Source organism: Nerophis ophidion, linkage group LG01, assembly GCF_033978795.1.
Source record: "Nerophis ophidion isolate RoL-2023_Sa linkage group LG01, RoL_Noph_v1.0, whole genome shotgun sequence".
NCBI classification, from domain to species: domain Eukaryota; kingdom Metazoa; phylum Chordata; class Actinopteri; order Syngnathiformes; family Syngnathidae; genus Nerophis; species Nerophis ophidion.
In genome coordinates this window covers 3,297,056-3,319,313 of record NC_084611.1, presented here as the reverse complement: position 1 = coordinate 3,319,313, position 22,258 = coordinate 3,297,056, and the positions used below count along the sequence as shown (strand labels likewise).

At 44.0% G+C, this 22,258-nt stretch overlaps 1 protein-coding gene across 1 annotated transcript in view; it reads right to left on the bottom strand.

Annotated features, from left to right (window-relative positions):
* LOC133549009 (disabled homolog 2-interacting protein-like) overlaps positions 1-22,258 on the bottom strand; it is a 97,295-nt gene that overhangs the window by 72,823 nt on the left and 2,214 nt on the right. Inside the window, exons 4-7 of the mRNA XM_061894064.1 lie at positions 14,136-14,254; positions 8,609-8,753; positions 1,734-1,834; positions 1,571-1,665 (exon numbers count right to left, since the gene is read on the bottom strand). Coding sequence (XP_061750048.1) covers positions 1,571-1,665; positions 1,734-1,834; positions 8,609-8,753; positions 14,136-14,254 — 460 coding nt within the window. The remainder of the gene's footprint in view (positions 1-1,570; positions 1,666-1,733; positions 1,835-8,608; positions 8,754-14,135; positions 14,255-22,258) is intronic.

Below are 22,258 nucleotides of genomic sequence, written 5' to 3'. Positions count from 1 at the left end.
TCCTAACTTGTGTTGTGTGGCGTACACGCCATCCCAACTTGTGTTGTGTGGCGTCCACGCCATCCTAACTTGTGTTGTGTGGCGTCCACGCCATCCTAACTTGTGTTGTGTGGCGTCCACGCCATCCTAACTTGTGTTGTGTGGCGTCCACGCCATCCTAACTTGTGTTGTGTGGCGTCCACGCCATCCTAACTTGTGTTGTGTGGCGTCCACGCCATCCTAACTTGTGTTGTGTGGCGTACACGCCATCCTAACTTGTGTTGTGTGGCGTACACGCCATCCTAACTTGTGTTGTGTGGCGTACACGCCATCCTAACTTGTGTTGTGTGGCGTACACGCCATCCTAACTTGTGTTGTGTGGCGTCCACGCCATCCTAACTTGTGTTGTGTGGCGTACACGCCATCCTAACTTGTGTTGTGTGGCGTACACGCCATCCTAACTTGTGTTGTGTGGCGTCCACGCCATCCCAACTTGTGTTGTGCGGCGTCCACGCCATCCCAACTTGTGTTGTGCGGCGTCCACGCCATCCCAACTTGTGTTGTGCGGCGTCCACGCCATCCACACCTGTGTTGTGTGGCGTACACGCCATCCTAACTTGTGTTGTGTGGCGTCCACGCCATCCTAACTTGTGTTGTGTGGCGTCCACGCCGTCCTAACTTGTGTTGTGTGGCGTCCACGCCATCCTAACTTGTGTTGTGTGGCGTCCACGCCATCCTAACTTGTGTTGTGTGGCGTCCACGCCATCCTAACTTGTGTTGTGTGGCGTACACGCCATCCTAACTTGTGTTGTGTGGCGTACACGCCATCCTAACTTGTGTTGTGTGGCGTACACGCCATCCACACCTGTGTTGTGTGGCGTACACGCCATCCACACTTGTGTTGTGTGGCGTCCACGCCATCCTAACTTGTGTTGTGTGGCGTCCACGCCATCCTAACTTGTGTTGTGTGGCGTCCACGCCATCCTAACTTGTGTTGTGTGGCGTCCACGCCATCCCAACTTGTGTTGTGTGGCGTCCACGCCGTCCCAACTTGTGTTGTGTGGCGTACACGCCATCCTAACTTGTGTTGTGTGGCGTCCACGCCATCCCAACTTGTGTTGTGTGGCGTCCACGCCATCCTAACTTGTGTTGTGTGGCGTCCACGCCATCCTAACTTGTGTTGTGTGGCGTACACGCCATCCTAACTTGTGTTGTGTGGCGTCCACGCCATCCTAACTTGTGTTGTGTGGCGTCCACGCCATCCTAACTTGTGTTGTGTGGCGTCCACGCCATCCTAACTTGTGTTGTGTGGCGTCCACGCCATCCTAACTTGTGTTGTGTGGCGTCCACGCCATCCCAACTTGTGTTGTGTGGCGTCCACGCCATCCTAACTTGTGTTGTGTGGCGTCCACGCCATCCCAACTTGTGTTGTGTGGCGTCCACGCCATCCTAACTTGTGTTGTGTGGCGTACACGCCATCCTAACTTGTGTTGTGTGGCGTCCACGCCATCCTAACTTGTGTTGTGTGACGTCCACGCCATCCTAACTTGTGTTGTGTGGCGTACACATGTGAGTCAGGTGTGTGAGTCACCTGTTGTCGGCCATGTTGAGGCTGCTCTGGCGAAACACTTTGGGATGGGAGCGAGTTTTCCGAAGAGACTGCTTCAGCGTCCTGGACAGGAAGCCCTGCGCAGTCGAGGTAACGTTGGCGGACTTTGTGTAAACTAAGCAAAAAAAAAAGTAACTCTCCTCACCGTCACTTTGGCGCCGGGTGTGTCCAAGGCGGCGCTGCTGAGCACGCTCCCTCGCCACGCTGCACGGTCGGCAAGAGACGGGCCGCCGTGTTGGCGCCAGGCTGACCCAGGGAGAGACTGATGTTAGCATATGACAGATAAGAGTCCCGCTCAAAAGTGGACGTACTAGAGATGCACCGTTTGCGGTCTCATCCGCGGGTCGGGCGGGTGACATGACGAAAATATAGATTTTAATTAGATTCGGGCGGGTGGCGGTTGAACCATCCGGAAATATTTGACATACATGGTTCTGGGATCGGTATCCTTTGCCATTCAAAGAGCCATCTTAGACCCGTGTCACAAAGCGAAGAAGACGCTAATGTGAAGTGAAGTGAATTATATTTATATAGCGCTTTTTCTCTAGTGACTCAAAGCGCTTTACATAGTGACACCCAATATCTAAGTTACATTCAAACCAGTGTGGGTGGCACTGGGAGCAGGTGGGTAAAGTGTCTTGCCCAAGGACACAACGGCAGTGACTAAGATGGCGGAAGCGGGAATCGAACCTGCAACCCTCAAGTTGCTGGCACGGCCGCTCTACCGACCGAGCTAGAATCCCCCAGATAATAAGAATTAGGGCGTGCTATGATGCCATTGGCTTTGTCGCCTACTACAACATGTACGATCTGCTTGTTAGTCCAGCAACATGTTGTGTGTGGTTTCCGCGGCAACACGCACACGATCGCAAGGCATACTGGGTGACACAGAGTACACTAATGGTTGTGATATAAACAATTTCAACACTCTTAGTAATATGCGCCACGCTGTGAAGCCACACCAAACAAGAATGACAAACACATTTCGGCAGAACATCCTCCCAGTAACACAACATATACGCATAGCTCGGTTGGTAGAGTGGCCATGCCAGCAACTTGAGAGATGCAGGTTCGATTCCCGCGTGTGCCATCCTAGTTACTGCCGTTGTGTCCTTGGGCAAGACACTTTACCCACCTGCTCCCAGTGCCACCCACACTGGTTTAAATGTAACTTAGATATTGGGTGTCACTATGTAAAGCGCTTTGAGTCACTTGAGAAAAGTGCTATATAAATATAATTCACAAATATAATTAACAACACAACAAATACCCAGAATCCTTTGTATCCATGACACAACCTGACTATTTTATACACCCCGTTAGCAGCAAACCCCGCCTCCCCCGCGCGTCGGTAAGGTGGGCGGGGGTGTAAAATATATTCAGGAAGTGTCACGGATACAAAGGATTCTGGATCCGCTTTGAACTGAACTCTCGCGGCTGTGTTGGAGCCACTATGGATTGAACTTTCACAGTATCATGTTAGACCCGCTCGACATCCATTGCTTTCGGTCCCCGGGGGGTGGATGGACCGCTCGTCGGGACCCAGGATGGACCGCTCGCCTGTATCGGTTGGGGACATCTCTACGCTGCTGATCCGCCTCCGCTTGAGATGGTTTCCTGTGGACGGGACTCTCGCTGCTGTCTTGGAGCCACTATGGATTGAACTTTCACAGTATCATGTTAGACCCGCTCGACATCCATTGCTTTCGGTCCCCTAGAGGGGGGGGGGGTTGCCCACATCTGAGGTCCTCTCCAAGGTTTCTCATAGTCAGCATTGTCACTGGCGTCCCACTGGATGTGAATTCTCCCTGCCCACTGGGTGTGAGTTTTCCTTGCCCTTTTGTGGGTTCTTCCGAGGATGTTGTAGTCGTAATGATTTGTGCAGTCCTTTGAGACATTTGTGATTTGGGGCTATATAAATAAACATTGATTGATTGATTTGTTGTGTTGCGTTCATGTTGTGTTACTGGAAGGATGTTCTCCCAAAATGTGTTTGTCAATCTTGCTGGGTGTGGCTTCACAGCGTGGCGCATATTAGTAAGTGTTAAAGTTGTTTATATCACAACCATCAGTGTACTCTGTGTCACCCAGTATGCCTTTCAATCTTGCACATGTGATTGTGGAAGCTGCACACAACATGTTCCTGGATCAACAATCGGTTTGTACATGTTGTTGAAGGTGTTTAAGGCAATGGCTTCGCAGCACGCCCACATTCTTGTCACCAGGATGAACGTTATTGAAGAGTCGCGAGAACGTTAGCGGCTCCAATTGACTACACCACTACACATTTCGGGAGAACATCCTCCCAGTAACACAACATAAGCGCAACACAACAAATACCCAGAATCCTTTGTATCCATGACCATTCCTGACAATTTTATACACCCCATTAGCAGCAAACCTTGCCTCCCCCCCACCCGCGCGTCGGTAAGGTGGGCGGGGTTGGAAAATCTATTCAGGAATTGTCATGGATACAAAGGATTCCGGGTATTTGTTGTGTTGCGTTTATGTTGTGTTACTGGGGACGGTTTAAGGGACCAGTGATGTTTAAGGGACGGTGTGGCGCAGCGGGAGAGTGGCCGTGCGCAACCCGAGCGTCCCTGGTTCAATCCCCACCTAGTACCAACCCCGTCACGTCTGTTGTGTCCTGAGCAAGACACTTCCCCCTTGCTCCTGATGGCTGCTGGTTAGCGCCTTGGATGGCAGCTCCTTCCATCATTGTGTGAATGTGTGTGTGAATGTGGAAGTAGTGTCAAAGCGCTTTGAGTACCTTGAAGGTAGAAAAGCGCTATACAGGTACAACCCATACTGTGAAGATGTTCTCCCGAAATGTGTTTGTCAATCTCGTTTGGTGTGGCTTCACAGCGTGGCGCATATTAGTAAGTGTTAAAGTTGTTTATATCACAACCATCAGTGTACTCTGTGTCACCCAGTATGCCTTGCAATCTCGTACGTGTGATTACGGAAGCTGCACACAACATGTTGCCGGACTAACAATCGGTTCGTACATGTTGTTGAAGGTGTCTTCACATCACGCCCACATTCTTGTCACCAGGATGAACCCCATTGGATATTCGCGAGAACGTTAGCGGCTCCTATTGTCTTCTTTACTCTGGGAAACGGGTTTAAATAGTTCTGTGAGTGGTAAAGGTGGCCGACCTCTGATGTATTTCAGCGGGCGGGCGGGTGCGGTTCTGATAAAATGTTGGTTCGGGGTGGACGGCGGGTGGATGACGACTTTGGTGATGCGGTTGCGGAGGATATAATAACCTATCCGCGCATCTCTAGTACATACACTTGTAAAGAACATGATGTCATGGCTGTCTGGACTTTACAATCCTTTCTACAACTCTTATTCTGTTGTGATGTAGTGATTGGAGCACATACTTGTTGCTCACTAAAAACATTCATGTATTATTATGCTCTGGGCCTGTTTTGCTGCCAATGGAACTGCTGATTTACAAACCCCGTTTCCATATGAGTTGGGAAATGGTGTTAGATGTAAATATAAACAGAATACAATGATTTGCAAATCCTTTTCAAGCCATATTCAGTTGAATATGCTACAAAGACAACATATTTCATGTTCAAACTCATAGTTCAGGCTCCAGTACTCTGGAATGCCCTCCCGGTAACAGTTCGAGATGCCACCTCAGTAGAAGCATTTAAGTCTCACCTTAAAACTCATTTGTATACTCTAGCCTTTAAATAGACTCCCTTTTTAGACCAGTTGATCTGCCGTTTCTTTTCTTTTTCTTCTATGTCCCACTCTCCCTTGTGGAGGGGGTCCGGTCCGATCCGGTGGCCATGTACTGCTTGCCTGTGTATCGGCTGGGGACATCTCTGCGCTGCTGATCCGCCTCCGCTTGGGATGGTTTCCTGCTGGCTCCGCTGTGAACGGGACTCTCGCTGCTGTGTTGGATCCGCTTTGGACTGGACTCTCGCGACTGTGTTGGATCCATTGTGGATCGAACTTTCACAGTATCATGTTAGACCCGCTCGGCATCCATTGCTTTCCTCCTCTCCAAGGTTCTCATAGTCATCATTGTCACCGACGTCCCACTGGGTGTGAGTTTTCCTTGCCCTTATGTGGGCCTACCGAGGATGTCGTAGTGGTTTGTGCAGCCCTTTGAGACACTAGTGATTTAGGGCTATATAAGTAAACATTGATTGATTGATAAAAAATTTTTTTGCAAATAATCGTTAACTGTAGAATTTGATGCCAGCAACACGTGACAAAGAAGTTGGGAAAGGTGGCAATAAATACTGACAAAGCTCATCAAACACTTATATGGAACATCCCACAGGTGTGCAGGCTAATTGGGAACAGGTGGGTGCCATGATTGGGTATAAAAGCAGCTTCCATGAAATGCTAAGTAATTCACAAACAAGGATGGGGTGAGGGTCACCACTTTGTAAGCAAATTGTCGAACAGTTTTAGAACAACATTTCTCAACGAGCTATTGCTAGGAATTTAGGGATTTTACCATCTACGGTCCGTAAAATCATTAGAAAGTTCAAAGAATCTGGAGAAATCACTGCACGTAAGCGAGGATATTACGGACCTTTGATCCCTTAGGCGGTACTGCATCAAAAACGGACATCAGTGTGTAAAGGATATCACCAACCTACTCAGTGGCCTAGTGGTTGGAGTGTCATTTGGGCCGCTTGTACCTGTGATCTTGTCCTTTCAGTCATAACCCAAAGCTAACGACCATAGCTCAGTGGCCTAGTGGTTAGAGTGTCCGCCCTGAGTTTGGTAGGTTGTGAGTTAAAATCCCGGCCGAGTCATACCAAAGACTATAAAAATGGGACCCATTACCTCCCTTCTTGACACTCAGCATTAGGGTTGGAATTGGGGATTAAATCACCATAAATGATTCCCGGGCGTGGCACCGCTGCTGCACACTGCTCCCCTCACTTCCCAGGGGTGATCAAAGGGATGGGTTAAATGCAGAGGACATGTTTCACCACACCTTGGTACTTTAAATTTAACCACATGGGCTCAGGAACACTTCATAAAACCACTGTCAGTAACTACAGTTGGTCGCTACATCTGTAAGTGCAAGTTAAAGCTCTACTATGCAAAGCGAAAGCATTTTATCAACAACACCCAGAAACGCCACTCATCTAAGATGGACTGATGCGAAGTGGAAAAGTGTTCTGTGGTCTGACGAGTCCACATTTCAAATTATATTTGGAAACTGTGGACGTGGTGTCCTCCGGAACAAAGAGGAAAATAACCATCCGGATTGTTATAGACGCAAAGTGTAAAAGCCAGCATGTGTGATGGTATGGGGGTGTATTAGTGCCCAAGGCATGGGTAACTTACACATGTGTGATGGTATGGGGGTGTATTAGTGCCCAAGGCATGGGTAACTTACACATGTGTGATGGTATGGGGGTGTATTAGTGCCCAAGGCATGGGTAACTTACACATCTGTGAAGGCACCATTAATGCTGAAAGGTACATACAGGTTTTGGAGCAACATATGTTGTCATCCAAGCAACGTTATCATGGACACCCCTGCTTATTTCAGCAAGACAAGTGTTACAACAGCGTGGCTTTGTAAAAAAAGAGTGCGGGTACTTTCCGGGCCCGCCTGCAGTCCAGACATGTCTCCCATGGAAAATGTCTGGCGCATTATGAAGCGTAAAATAGGACAGCGGAGACCCCGGACTGTTGAAAGACTGAAGCTCTACATAAGTGAAGTGAAGTGAATTATATTTATATAGCGCTTTTCTCTAGTGACTCAAAGCGCTTTACATAGTGAAACCCAATATCTAAGTTACATTTAAACCAGTGTGGGTGGCACTGGGAGCAGGTGGGTAAAGTGTCTTGCCCAAGGACACAACGGCAGTGACTAGGATGGTGGAAGCGGGAATCGAACCTGCAACCCTCAAGTTGCTGACACGGCCACTCTACCAACCGAGCTATACCACCCCATAAAACAAGAATGGGAAAGAATTCCATTTTCAAAGCTTCAACAATTAGTTTCCTCAGTTCCCAAACGGGGCTTCACGGTGGCAGAGGGGTTAGTGCGTCTGCCTCACAATACGATGTTCCTACAGTCCTGGGTTCAAATCCAGGCTCGGGATCTTTCTGTGTGGAGTTTGCATGTTCTCCCCGTGAATGCGTGGGTTCCCTCCGGGTACTCCGGCTTCCTCCCACTTCCAAAGACATGCACCTGGGGATAGGTTGATTGGCAACACTAAATTGGCCCTAGTGTGTGAATGTGAGTGTGAATGTTGTCTGTCTATCTGTGTTGGCCCTGCGATGAGGTGGCAACTTGTCCAGGGTGTACCCCGCCTTCCGCCCGATTGTAGCTGAGATAGGCGCCAGCGCCCCCCGCGACCCCGAAAGGGAATAAGCGGTAGAAAATGGATGGATGGATGGATGGACAGTTCCCAAACGTTTATTGAGTGTTGTTAAAAGAAAAGGTGATGTAACACAGTGGTGAACATGCCCTTTCCCAACTACTTTGGCACGTGTTGCAGCCATGAAATTCTAAGTTAATTATTATAAAGTTTATGAGTTTGAACATGAAATATGTTGTCTTTGAAGCATATTCAACTGAATATGGCTTGAAAAGGATTTGCAAATCATTGTATTCTGTTTATATTTACATCGAACACAATTTCCCAACTCATATGGAAACGGGGTTTGTAAATTCATAAAAGAAGCAAACTTCATGAATGTTTTTTTGCTCCCATCACTAAATCACAAAAAAAAAACAAGACTTGGAATCCCCAGACCGCCATGACATCATCTTCTTTACAACTTTTGACCACGACTGTAAGTGAACTAAAACCATGAAATAAAATGGTACAAAAATACACATTTTTTTGCGAGAATCATTCAGTTTGATGTTGTTGTTGTTTTTTTTGGCGACCGCAGATTATCAGTTTATTTTCCGACATGTCGCCGAGATTAGGAAGGTAATCTCTGACAAACCTCCGCCGCCGCACAAAGACACGCAGACGGCAAAAGAGCAAATATGAAACACGTATTCTTCTCACCCGTCTGGTCCTCGGCGTCCATGGCGTGACGGCGGCGCTCACCTCTGTGGGCGGAGTGGCCAGGCGCCGCGTTCCCGTGGGGGGCGTGTCTTAGCAGCCACACCGTACAAGGCTCCGCCCTCTCCGACAGAAGCAGAGGATGAACCTGGAGGATGACAACTTGAAATAATCTCCCAGCTGGATGGAGCTTGATTGACAGACGCACAAACTTGTCTTCGGGGCTTTTTATGCTCGGGCGGAGAAAAATCAAAGACTTTGTTCAGCAGTTCAATGTCTTTAAGGAAAAACACACTAATATTTTCGATACTCAGCCATTGTAGTATTATTTAAATCTTTGTTTTTTTCCCTTTTTATTGGGAATACATACTGGAATCGGGGGCGGTACCTCTGGATTGGCAGACCAGGGTGGTGGTTCCTCTCTTTAAGAAGGGGGACCGGAGGGTGTGTTCCAACTATGGTGGGATCACATTCCTCGGCCTTCCCGCTAAAGTTTATTCAGGTGTGCTGGAGAGGAGGCTACGCCGGATAGTCCAACCTCGGATTCAGGAGGAACAGTGTGGTTTTCGTCCTGGTGGTGGAACTGTGGACCAGCTCTGTACTCTCGGCAGGGTTCTTGAGGGTGCATGGGAGTTTGCCCAACCAGTCTACATGTGCCTTGTGGACTTGGAGAAGGCATTGGACCGTGTCCCTCGGGAAGTCCTGTGGGGAGTGCTCAGAGAGTATGGGGTACCGGACTGTCTTATTGTGGAGGTCCGTTCCCTGTACAATCAGTGTCAGAGCTTGGAAGTCGGACCAGTTTCCAGTGAGGGTTGGACTCCGCCAAGGCTGTCCTTTGTCACCCATTCTGTTCATAACTTTTATGGACAGAATTTCTAGGTCCAGTCAAGGCGTTGAGGGGTTCCGGTTTGGTGACCGCAGGATTAGGTCTCTGCTTTTTGCAGATGATGTGGTCCTGATGGCTTCATCTGACCGGGATCTTCAGCTCTGGCTGGATCGGTTCGCAGCCGAGTGTGAAGGTACCGGAATGAGAATCAGCACCTCCAAGTCCGAGTCCATGGTTCTCGCCCGGAAAAGGGTGGAATGCCGTCTCCGGGTTGGGGAGGAGACCCTGCCCCAAGTGGAGGAGTTCAAGTACCTAGGAGTCTTGTTCACGAGTGAGGGAAGAGTGGATGGTGAGATCGACAGGCGGATCGGTGCGGCGTCTTCAGTAACGCGGACGTTGTACCGATCCGTTGTGGTCAAGAAGGAGCTAAGCCGGAAGGCAAAGCTCTCAATTTACCGGTCGATCTACGTTCCCATCCTCACCTATGGTCATGAGCTTTGGGTCATGACCGAAAGGACAAGATCACGGGTACAAGCGGCCCAAATGAGTTTCCAGGTCTCTCCCTTAGAGATAGGGTGAGAAACTCTGCAATCTGGGAGGAAGTCAAAGTAAAGCCGCTGCTCCTCCACATGGAGAGGAGCCAGATGAGGTGGTTCGGGCATCTGGTCAGGATGCCACCCGAACGCCTCCCTAGGGAGGTGTTTAGGGCACGTCCAACCGGTAGGAGGCCACGGGGAAGACCCAGGACACGTTGGGAAGACTATGTCTCCCGGCTGGCCTGGGAACGCCTCGGGATCCCCCGGGAAGAGCTAGACGAAGTGGGTGGGGAGAGGGAAGTCTGGGTTTCCCTGCTTAGGCTGCTGCCCCCGCGACCCGACCTCGGATAAGCGGAAGAAGGTGGATGGATGGATGGACATACATACATACATACATACATACATACATATATATATATATATATATATATATATATATATATATATATATATATAGACAATATATATATATATATATATATAGACATACACATACATATATATATATATATATATATATATATATAGTCCAGGTTTCTGTGGTTTATCCATTATAGAGTGCTCAATACAGGGGTAGAGCGGAATATATAAAAATCCCCTGAAGAGCAGACAAACCTGGGAAGAAAATCTTGTTCTAATTATATGGCAAACACAAAATTTGCGATATTTTCCCGAAAAAAGTGAGGTCCTCTCCAAGGTTTCTCATAGTCAGCATTGTCACTGGCGTCCCACTGAATGTGAATTCTCCCTGCCCACTGGGTGTGAGTTTTCCTTGCCCTTTTGTGGGTTCTTCCGAGGATGTTGTAGTCGTAATGATTTGTGCAGTCCTTTGAGACATTTGTGATTTGGGGCTATATAAATAAACATTGATTGATTGATTGATTGATGTGAAATAATTAGAGCCATAATTAAACCCATTGTCAATAACAACATTGGTTTTGTTATTGTTTTTTCAGCAATGACAAATGGAAAAAAAAGAAAAAAAATCAGACGAAAGGTGTTAGGAATCCAAAATGTTTTGTTCTAAGCCGTATTTGCCAAAGAAAATCTTATTTTATTTAATAGCAAACACAAAATATGCCATATTTTCCCATACTAATGTCATATTTGATGTCAAGGACATTAATTGAAGCCTTGACTAGGCCAATGTTTTTTTTTAGCAATGACAATTTTAAAGTGAAAAACATTTTATAATTTTTTTTATGTTTTTATTAATATATTTTCAAAAAATACCACGACCTATAAAAAATTAGCTGCGTGCCAAAAATGGCCCCGGGGCCGCATGTAGGAATTGTAACACCAAATTACGTAATTTGACTTTTCAGCACAATAATAATATTAATTAAAGCTGCAAGCAGCGTTGGTCGGGTCCGCCTTTGGTCGCTGCCAAGCCCTGGTCTAAGTCAGACCTACATAGAGGTCTTTGTTTCATGTCTCTACGACATTCCTAACAAAAGTTACAAGCAGTTTTGTCTAGGTTTTTTCCTAGGGGGCGCTGGAGCGCAATTTTGACTTTTGGGTTTTTTTTTTGTATTAGATGGCAATTTTCGCCAGTCCTGATGTGTGTGTAAAATTTGGTGAGTTTTGAAGCATGTTAAGGGGGTCAAATTACAGATCAGCGTTTCTGGATGTTGTTGATAAATGGCTTTTGCTTTGCATAGTAGAGCTTTAACTTGCACTTTGAAGCATTTTAAGGGGGTCAAATTACAGCTCAAAGAGGCAAAAATGACATGTTTTAGGAAACTTTGCGCAGGGTTTCTTTGAAGGCGCGTAAAATCAAAACCGGAGTAGTAATCAAAACTTTGTTGGAATGTTTTAATCAAAAGGGTTCAATCTCTCTCCTGTGCGGGTTTGAAGCCGAAACGACAAACGCACTCGGTGGAGTTTACGTTTGAAAAAGGTTACGGGTTTTTACAAAACTTTTATTTTGAAGGGGTAATTTTTAACTTCCTGTTGATTTTTGCCGAAGGATGTCGATTATCTAAATGTAGGTCTAAGTGAGACCTACATAGAAGTTTTTGTTTCATGTCTTTCCGGCATTTCTACTGGAAGTTACGAGCAATTTTGTTTGTGTTTTCTTCCTAGGAGCAGTTTTTGCTGTGTTTTATTCAAAAATTGCGCTAGAGTGCATTGTTTAATTTTCGGGTTTAGTTTTTTCATTAGATCGCAATTTCTGCCAGTCCTGATGTGTGTGCCAAGTTTGGTGAGTTTTGAAGCATTTTAAGGGGGTCAAATTACAGTTCAAAGAAGCAAAAATAGCATTTTTTGCGAATATTTTGCTTTGAATGAGTTTTTGCAAAATTTCTGTTGATTTTTGCTATAGAAGTTTCTAATTGGAAATGTAGGTCTAAGTCAGACCTACATAGAAGTTTTCGTTTCATGTCTCTATGACATTCCTAATGGAAGTTACAAGCAGTCTGTTTTGTTTTGTTTTTCCTAGGGGGCGCTAGCGCGCAATTTTCATTTTTGGGGTTTGGTTGCTTAATATGTTGGGAAAGCATGCCAGACCGACGTGTGTGTCAAATTTGGTGAGTTTTGAAGCATGTTAAGGGGGTCAAATTACAGCGCATAGGTGCGGAATAATTTTGAAGGGGTAATTTTTAACTTCCTGTTGATTTTTGCCGAAGGATGTCAATCATCTAAATGTAGGTCTAAGTGAGACCTACATAAAAGTTTTTGTTTCATGTCTTTCCGGCATTCCTACTGGAAGTTACACGCAATTTTGTTTGTGTTTTCTTCCTAGGAGCAGTTTTTGCTGTGTTTTATTCAAAAATTGCGCTAGAGTGCATTGTTTAATTTTCGGGTTTAGTTTTTTCATTAGATCGCAATTTCTGCCAGTCCTGATGTGTGTGCCAAGTTTGGTGAGTTTTGAAGCATTTTAAGGGGGTCAAATTACAGTTCAAAGAAGCAAAAATAGCATTTTTTGCGAATATTTTGCTTTGAATGAGTTTTTGCAAAATTTCTGTTGATTTTTGCTATAGAAGTTTCTAATTGGAAATGTAGGTCTAAGTCAGACCTACATAGATGTTTTTGTTTCATGTCTCTATGACATTCCTAATGGAAGTTACAAGCAGTCTGTTTTTGTTTTTTTTCCTAGGGGGCGCTAGCGCGCAATTTTAATTTTTGGGGTTTGGTTGCTTAATATGTTGGGAAGGCATGCCAGACCGACATGTGTGTCAAATTTGGTGAGTTTTGAAGCATGTTAAGGGGGTCAAATTACAGCGCATAGGTGCGGAATAATTTTGAAGGGGTAATTTTTAACTTCCTGTTGATTTTTGCCGAAGGATGTCAATCATCTAAATGTAGGTCTAAGTGAGACCTACATAGAAGTTTTTGTTTCATGTCTTTCCGGCATTCCTACTGGAAGTTACAAGCAATTTTGTTTGTGTTTTCTTCCTAGGAGCAGTTTTTGCTGTGTTTTATTCAAAAATTGCGCTAGAGCGCATTTTTTAATTTTCGGGTTTAGTTTTTTCATTAGATCGCAATTTCTGCCAGTCCTGATGTGTGTGCCAAGTTTGGTGAATTTTAAAGCATTTTAAGGGGGTCAAATTACAGCTCAAAGAGGCAAAAATAGCATTTTTTGTGAAAATTTTGCTTTGAATGAGTTTTTGCAAAATTTCTGTTGATTTTTGCTACAGAAGTTTCTAATTGGAAATGTAGGTCTAAGTCAGACCTACATAGAAGTTTTTGTTTCATGTCTCTATGACATTCCTAATGGAAGTCACAAGCAGTCTGTTTTGGGGGTTTTTTCCTAGGGGGCGCTAGCACGCAATTTTCATTTTTGGGGTTTGGTTGCTTAATAAGTTGGGAAGGCATGCCAGACCGACGTGTGTGTCAAATTTGGTGAGTTTTGAAGCATGTTAAGGGGGTCAAATTACAGCGCATAGGTGCGGAATAATAATAAAACGCAGCAGTTTCAATAGGGTCCGCAGGCCCATTGCAAAGGACTCCTGTGGAGTCCTTTGCAATGGGCCTGGCGGACCCTAATAATAATAGCACAGCAACAGCTTGCTGCCGGCCACAGCTTCGATGTTAAAGGATTAAAAAAATAATCTGAAAAACATCCAGCAGCCGGATTAAAAAGATTAACATTTTATTGCCCATGCCTGCTCAAATTCGGGCTTTTACTGTGAAATGTCTCCAAGAAGGGAAAATAAGAGTCTTTTACCTCCAGGTGGTCCAGCAACAGGAGATGACAGTCGGAAAGGATGCAGAACATCTTGCTCCACCTGTTAGGCTCCGCCCTCTGACCACATGACAGCCAATGGAAGGAGGCGCACTTCAGCTCTGTGACGTCACAACAACATCAGTCAGGAGGACTTGACTGTTGAAGGTCATAAAGTTAGCCACTTAATTCAGAGTCTCACACTATTATGTTAGATCCACTATGGACTGGACTCTCACACTATTATGTTAGATCCACTATGGACTGGACTCTCACACTATTATGTTAGATCCACTATGGACTGGACTCACACTATTATGTTAGATCCACTATGGACTGGACTCTCATACTATTATGTTAGATCCACTACGGACTGAACTCTCACACTATTATGTTAGATCCACTATGGACTGGACTCTCATACTATTATGTTAGATCCACTACGGACTGAACTCTCACACTATTATGTTAGATCCACTATGGACTGGACTCTCACACTATTATGTTAGATCCACTATGGACTGGACTCACACTATTATGTTAGATCCACTATGGACTGGACTCTCACTATTATGTTAGATCCACTATGGACTGGACTCACACTATTATGTTAGATCCACTATGGACTGGACTCTCACTACTATGTTAGATCCACTATGGACTGGACTCTCACACTATTATGTTAGATCCACTATGGACTGGACTCACACTATTATGTTAGATCCACTATGGACTGGACTCTCAGACTATTATGTTAGATCCACTATGGACTGGACTCACACTATTATGTTAGACCCACTATGGACTGGACTCTCAGACTATTATGTTAGATCCACTATGGACTGGACTCACACTATTATGTTAGACCCACTATGGACTGGACTCTCAGACTATTATGTTAGACCCACTATGGACTGGACTCTCACTATTATGTTAGATCCACTATGGACTGGACTCTCACTATTATGTTAGATCCACTATGGACTGGACTCTCACTATTATGTTAGATCCACTATGGACTGGACTCACACTATTATGTTAGATCCACTATGGACTGGACTCTCAGACTATTATGTTAGATCCACTATGGACTGGACTCTCACACTATTATGTTAGATCCACTATGGACTGGACTCACACTATTATGTTAGATCCACTATGGACTGGACTCTCACACTATTATGTTAGATCCACTATGGACTGGACTCTCACTATTATGTTAGATCCACTATGGACTGGACTCTCACTATTATGTTAGATCCACTATGGACTGGACTCTCACTATTATGTTAGATCCACTATGGACTGGACTCTCACACTATTATGTTAGATCCACTATGGACTGGACTCTCACACTATTATGTTAGATCCACTATGGACTGGACTCTCACTATTATGTTAGATCCACTATGGACTGGACTCTGACTATTATGTTAGATCCACTATGGACTGGACTCTCACTATTATGTTAGATCCACTATGGACTGGACTCTCACACTATTATGTTAGATCCACTATGGACTGGACTCTCAGACTATTATGTTAGATCCACTATGGACTGGACTCTCACTATTATGTTAGATCCACTATGGACTGGACTCTCACACTATTATGTTAGATCCACTATGGACTGGACTCTCACACTATTATGTTGGATCCACTATGGACTGGACTCTCAGACTATTATGTTAGATCCACTATGGACTGGACTCTCACACTATTATGTTAGATCCACTATGGACTGGACTCTCACTATTATGTTAGATCCACTATGGACTGGACTCTCACTATTATGTTAGATCCACTATGGACTGGACTGTCACTATTATGTTAGATCCACTATGGACTGGACTCTCACACTATTATGTTAGATCCACTATGGACTGGACTCCCACACTATTATGTTAGATCCACTATGGACTGGACTCTCACACTATTATGTTAGATCCACTATGGACTGGACTCTCACTATTATGTTAGATCCACTATGGACTGGACTCTCACACTATTATGTTAGATCCACTATGGACTGGACTCTCACACTATTATGTTAGATCCACTATGGACTGGACTCTCACACTATTATGTTAGATCCACTATGGACTGGACTCTCACACTATTATGTTAGATCCACTATGGACTGGACTCTCACTATTATGTTAGATCCACTATGGACTGGACTCTCACACTATTATGTTAGATCCACTATGGACTGGACTCTCACACTATTATGTTAGATCCACTATGGACTGGACTCTCACACTATTATGTTAGATCCACTATGGACTGAACTCTCACACTATTATGTTAGATCCACTATGGACTGGACTCTCACTATTATGTTAGATCCACTATGGACTGGACTCTCACACTATTATGTTAGATCCACTATGGACTGGACTCTCACACTATTATGTTAGATCCACTATGGACTGGACTCTCACTATTATGTTAGATCCACTATGGACTGGACTCTCACTATTATGTTAGATCCACTATGGACTGGACTCTCACACTATTATGTTAGATCCACTATGGACTGGACTCTCACTATTATGTTAGATCCACTATGGACTGGACTCTCACTATTATGTTAGATCCACTATGGACTGGACTCTCACTATTATGTTAGATCCACTATGGACTGGACTCTCACTATTATGTTAGATCCACTATGGACTGGACTCTCACTATTATGTTAGATCCACTATGGACTGGACTCTCACACTATTATGTTAGATCCACTATGGACTGGACTCTCACACTATTATGTTAGATCCACTACGGACTGGACTCTCACACTATTATGTTAGATCCACTATGGACTGGACTCTCACACTATTATGTTAGATCCACTACGGACTGGACTCTCACACTATTATGTTAGATCCACTATGGACTGGACTCTCACACTATTATGTTAGATCCACTATGGACTGGACTCTCACTATTATGTTAGATCCACTATGGACTGGACTCTGACTATTATGTTAGATCCACTATGGACTGGACTCTCACTATTATGTTAGATCCACTATGGACTGGACTCTCACACTATTATGTTAGATCCACTATGGACTGGACTCTCAGACTATTATGTTAGATCCACTATGGACTGGACTCTCACTATTATGTTAGATCCACTATGGACTGGACTCTCACACTATTATGTTAGATCCACTATGGACTGGACTCTCACACTATTATGTTAGATCCACTATGGACTGGACTCTCAGACTATTATGTTAGATCCACTATGGACTGGACTCTCACACTATTATGTTAGATCCACTATGGACTGGACTCTCACTATTATGTTAGATCCACTATGGACTGGACTCTCACTATTATGTTAGATCCACTATGGACTGGACTGTCACTATTATGTTAGATCCACTATGGACTGGACTCTCACACTATTATGTTAGATCCACTATGGACTGGACTCCCACACTATTATGTTAGATCCACTATGGACTGGACTCTCACACTATTATGTTAGATCCACTATGGACTGGACTCTCACTATTATGTTAGATCCACTATGGACTGGACTCTCACACTATTATGTTAGATCCACTATGGACTGGACTCTCACACTATTATGTTAGATCCACTATGGACTGGACTCTCACACTATTATGTTAGAGCCACTATGGACTGGACTCTCACACTATTATGTTAGATCCACTATGGACTGGACTCTCACTATTATGTTAGATCCACTATGGACTGGACTCTCACACTATTATGTTAGATCCACTATGGACTGGACTCTCACACTATTATGTTAGATCCACTATGGACTGGACTCTCACACTATTATGTTAGATCCACTATGGACTGAACTCTCACACTATTATGTTAGATCCACTATGGACTGGACTCTCACACTATTATGTTAGATTCACTATGGACTGAACTCTCACACTATTATGTTAGATCCACTATGGACTGGACTCTCACTATTATGTTAGATCCACTATGGACTGGACTCTCACACTATTATGTTAGATCCACTATGGACTGGACTCTCACACTATTATGTTAGATCCACTATGGACTGGACTCTCACACTATTATGTTAGATCCACTATGGACTGGACTCACACTATTATGTTAGATCCACTATGGACTGGACTCTCACACTATTATGTTAGATCCACTATGGACTGGACTCTCAGACTATTATGTTAGATCCACTATGGACTGGACTCTCACTATTATGTTAGATCCACTATGGACTGGACTCTCACACTATTATGTTAGATCCACTATGGACTGGACTCTCACACTATTATGTTAGATCCACTATAGACTGAACTCACACTATTATGTTAGATCCACTATGGACTGGACTCTCAGACTATTATGTTAGATCCACTATGGACTGGACTCTCACTATTATGTTAGATCCACTATGGACTGGACTCTCACACTATTATGTTAGATCCACTATGGACTGGACTCACACTATTATGTTAGATCCACTATGGACTGGACTCTCACACTATTATGTTAGATCCACTATGGACTGGACTCTCACACTATTATGTTAGATCCACTATAGACTGAACTCACACTATTATGTTAGATCCACTATGGACTGGACTCTCACACTATTATGTTAGATCCACTATGGACTGGACTCTCACTATTTTGTTAGATCCACTATGGACTGGACTCTCACACTATTATGTTAGATCCACTATGGACTGAACTCTCACACTATTATGTTAGATCCACTATGGACTGGACTCTCACTATTATGTTAGATCCACTATGGACTGGACTCTCACACTATTATGTTAGATCCACTATGGACTGGACTCTCACACTATTATGTTAGATCCACTATGGACTGGACTCTCACTATTGTTAGATCCACTATGGACTGGACTCTCACTATTATGTTAGATCCACTATGAACTGGACTCTCACACTATTATGTTAGATCCACTATGGACTGGACTCTCACTATTGTTAGATCCACTATGAACTGGACTCTCACTATTATGTTAGATCCACTATGGACTGGACTCTCACTATTGTTAGATCCACTATGGACTGGACTCTCACTATTATGTTAGATCCACTATGAACTGGACTCTCACACTATTATGTTAGATCCACTATGGACTGGACTCTGACTATTATGTTAGATCCACTATGGACTGGACTCTCACTATTATGTTAGATCCAGTATGGACTGGACTCTCACACTATTATGTTAGATCCACTATGGACTGGACTCTGACTATTATGTTAGATCCACTATGGACTGGACTATCACACTATTATGTTAGATCCACTATGGACTGGACTCTCACTATTATGTTAGATCCACTATGGACTGGACTCTCACTATTATGTTAGATCCACTATGGACTGGACTCTCACACTATTATGTTAGATCCACTATGGACTGGACTCTCACTATTATGTTAGATCCACTATGGACTGGACTCTCACTATTATGTTAGATCCACTATGGACTGGACTCTCACACTATTATGTTAGATCCACTATGGACTGGACTCTCACACTATTATGTTAGATCCACTATGGACTGGACTCACACTATTATGTTAGATCCACTATGGACTGGACTCTCACTATTATGTTAGATCCACTATGGACTGGACTCTCACACTATTATGTTAGATCCACTATGGACTGGACTCACACTATTATGTTAGATCCACTATGGACTGGACTCTCACACTATTATGTTAGATCCACTATGGACTGGACTCTCAGACTATTATGTTAGATCCACTATGGACTGGACTCTCACTATTATGTTAGATCCACTATGGACTGGACTCTCACACTATTATGTTAGATCCACTATGGACTGGACTCTCACACTATTATGTTAGATCCACTATAGACTGAACTCACACTATTATGTTAGATCCACTATGGACTGGACTCTCAGACTATTATGTTAGATCCACTATGGACTGGACTCTCACTATTATGTTAGATCCACTATGGACTGGACTCTCACACTATTATGTTAGATCCACTATGGACTGGACTCACACTATTATGTTAGATCCACTATGGACTGGACTCTCACACTATTATGTTAGATCCACTATGGACTGGACTCTCACACTATTATGTTAGATCCACTATAGACTGAACTCACACTATTATGTTAGATCCACTATGGACTGGACTCTCACACTATTATGTTAGATCCACTATGGACTGGACTCTCACTATTTTGTTAGATCCACTATGGACTGGACTCTCACACTATTATGTTAGATCCACTATGGACTGAACTCTCACACTATTATGTTAGATCCACTATGGACTGGACTCTCACTATTATGTTAGATCCACTATGGACTGGACTCTCACACTATTATGTTAGATCCACTATGGACTGGACTCTCACACTATTATGTTAGATCCACTATGGACTGGACTCTCACTATTGTTAGATCCACTATGGACTGGACTCTCACTATTATGTTAGATCCACTATGAACTGGACTCTCACACTATTATGTTAGATCCACTATGGACTGGACTCTCACTATTGTTAGATCCACTATGAACTGGACTCTCACTATTATGTTAGATCCACTATGGACTGGACTCTCACTATTGTTAGATCCACTATGGACTGGACTCTCACTATTATGTTAGATCCACTATGAACTGGACTCTCACACTATTATGTTAGATCCACTATGGACTGGACTCTGACTATTATGTTAGATCCACTATGGACTGGACTCTCACTATTATGTTAGATCCAGTATGGACTGGACTCTCACACTATTATGTTAGATCCACTATGGACTGGACTCTGACTATTATGTTAGATCCACTATGGACTGGACTATCACACTATTATGTTAGATCCACTATGGACTGGACTCTCACTATTATGTTAGATCCACTATGGACTGGACTCTGACTATTATGTTAGATCCACTATGGACTGGACTATCACACTATTATGTTAGATCCACTATGGACTGGACTCTCACTATTGTTAGATCCACTATGGACTGGACTCTGACTATTATGTTAGATCCACTATGGACTGGACTATCACACTATTATGTTAGATCCACTATGGACTGGACTCTCACTATTATGTTAGATCCACTATGGACTGGACTCTGACTATTATGTTAGATCCACTATGGACTGGACTCTCACTATTATGTTAGATCCACTATGGACTGGACTCTCACTATTATGTTAGATCCACTATGGACTGGACTCTCACTATTGTTAGATCCACTATGGACTGGACTCTGACTATTATGTTAGATCCACTATGGACTGGACTATCACACTATTATGTTAGATCCACTATGGACTGGACTCTCACTATTATGTTAGATCCACTATGGACTGGACTCTGACTATTATGTTAGATCCACTATGGACTGGACTATCACACTATTATGTTAGATCCACTATGGACTGGACTCTCACTATTATGTTAGATCCACTATGGACTGGACTCTCACTATTATGTTAGATCCACTATGGACTGGACTCTCACACTATTATGTTAGATCCACTATGGACTGGACTCTCACTATTATGTTAGATCCACTATGGACTGGACTATCACACTATTATGTTAGATCCACTATGGACTGGACTATCACACTATTATGTTAGATCCACTATGGACTGGACTCTCACTATTATGTTAGATCCACTATGGACTGGACTCTCACTATTATGTTAGATCCACTATGGACTGGACTCTCACACTATTATGTTAGATCCACTATGGACTGGACTCTCACTATTATGTTAGATCCACTATGGACTGGACTCTCACACTATTATGTTAGATCCACTATGGACTGGACTCTCACTATTATGTTAGATCCACTATGGACTGGACTCTCACACTATTATGTTAGATCCAGTACTTGCTTGTGCTAAGAGATTGAGCAAAGCAGCTTGTGAAGTCTCAGCTGATTGGCTGACACGCTGCCAGCCAGCAGATGAAGACATTTGATTGGCAGCCAAACACTGGATGGCGACATCAGACTTTTACTTCCTTCTGCCAACCTTCCATGTTCACCTGCTGCAGGACACACCTGTGATGTGAGGCCACATGTCCTGGTTGCTAA